The sequence below is a fragment of the Aplysia californica genome, unplaced genomic scaffold, assembly GCF_000002075.1.
Source record: "Aplysia californica isolate F4 #8 unplaced genomic scaffold, AplCal3.0 scaffold00512, whole genome shotgun sequence".
In the NCBI taxonomy this organism is placed as follows: domain Eukaryota; kingdom Metazoa; phylum Mollusca; class Gastropoda; order Aplysiida; family Aplysiidae; genus Aplysia; species Aplysia californica.
The window spans coordinates 347,418-348,147 of record NW_004797782.1 but is presented as its reverse complement, the minus strand read 5'-3'; the positions used below and the strand labels follow the sequence as shown (position 1 = coordinate 348,147).

The 730-nt window shown below is 43.7% G+C and overlaps 1 protein-coding gene across 1 annotated transcript in view; it reads left to right on the top strand.

Moving 5' to 3' along the window:
* Positions 1-399: 399 nt before the first annotated feature.
* The window catches only part of LOC101849639 (uncharacterized MFS-type transporter YhjX), a gene marked incomplete at its 5' end in the record, with an annotated part of 22,282 nt that continues 21,951 nt past the window's right edge, over positions 400-730 (top strand). Inside the window, 1 exon segment of the mRNA XM_013086847.2 lies at positions 400-589. Coding sequence (XP_012942301.1) covers positions 400-589 — 190 coding nt within the window.

Sequence of the window (730 nt, the reverse complement as noted above, 5' to 3'; positions counted from 1 at the left end):
AATGTGTAAATAATAATCACGAAATAAAAGTGAAATGAATACGTTGTTCTTACAATCTTTTTATTGACACAGAGAAATTCAGTTGAAATTATGTAACTTTTCATTTTTAAAAACGAAGTAGATCTAGATCTAGATCTAGTATGACTAAAAAGTAAACTTATACCCTTCAAGTCAGAGAAAGGGTGGAGTTATAACCAGTCCACAACGTTTTTCGATTTTCGTGCGGCAAAGTCGCTGATGATGTCTCTGAAGAGCAATTCACGTAGTACATGTATTTGAAACGATGCTACTATAAAGTAATAATGGGAGGCCCCTCTAGGCGAGTGGCCCCTTGCCCCAAATGTGACGAGCACCTGATTCTACCGTGTCGTGACACAAATATATTTTTTTTCTCGACAGGAAATTTAAGTCCCTATTTGACGTCGTTCATGCGGGAATATGGCTCCGCCCCCTCGCTCACCTACACCCAGTGTGCCTGGATCTATGCTCTTGCCGCTATAGGTCAAGGGGCGAGTGTGAGTGTGGGGGGTCTACTGGAGAGGAAGGTGGGACCCAAACTGTGCAGTCTGATTGGTGGATGGGGGATGAGGTAACAATGGTAATGTTTGTGTGTGTGCGTGTGTGTATTTGTGTGTGTGTTTGTGTGTGTGTGTGTGTGTGTGTGTGTGTGTGTGTGTGTGTATGTATGTATGTGTGCGGGGTGGGGGTTTGTATGTGTGCGCGCGTGTGT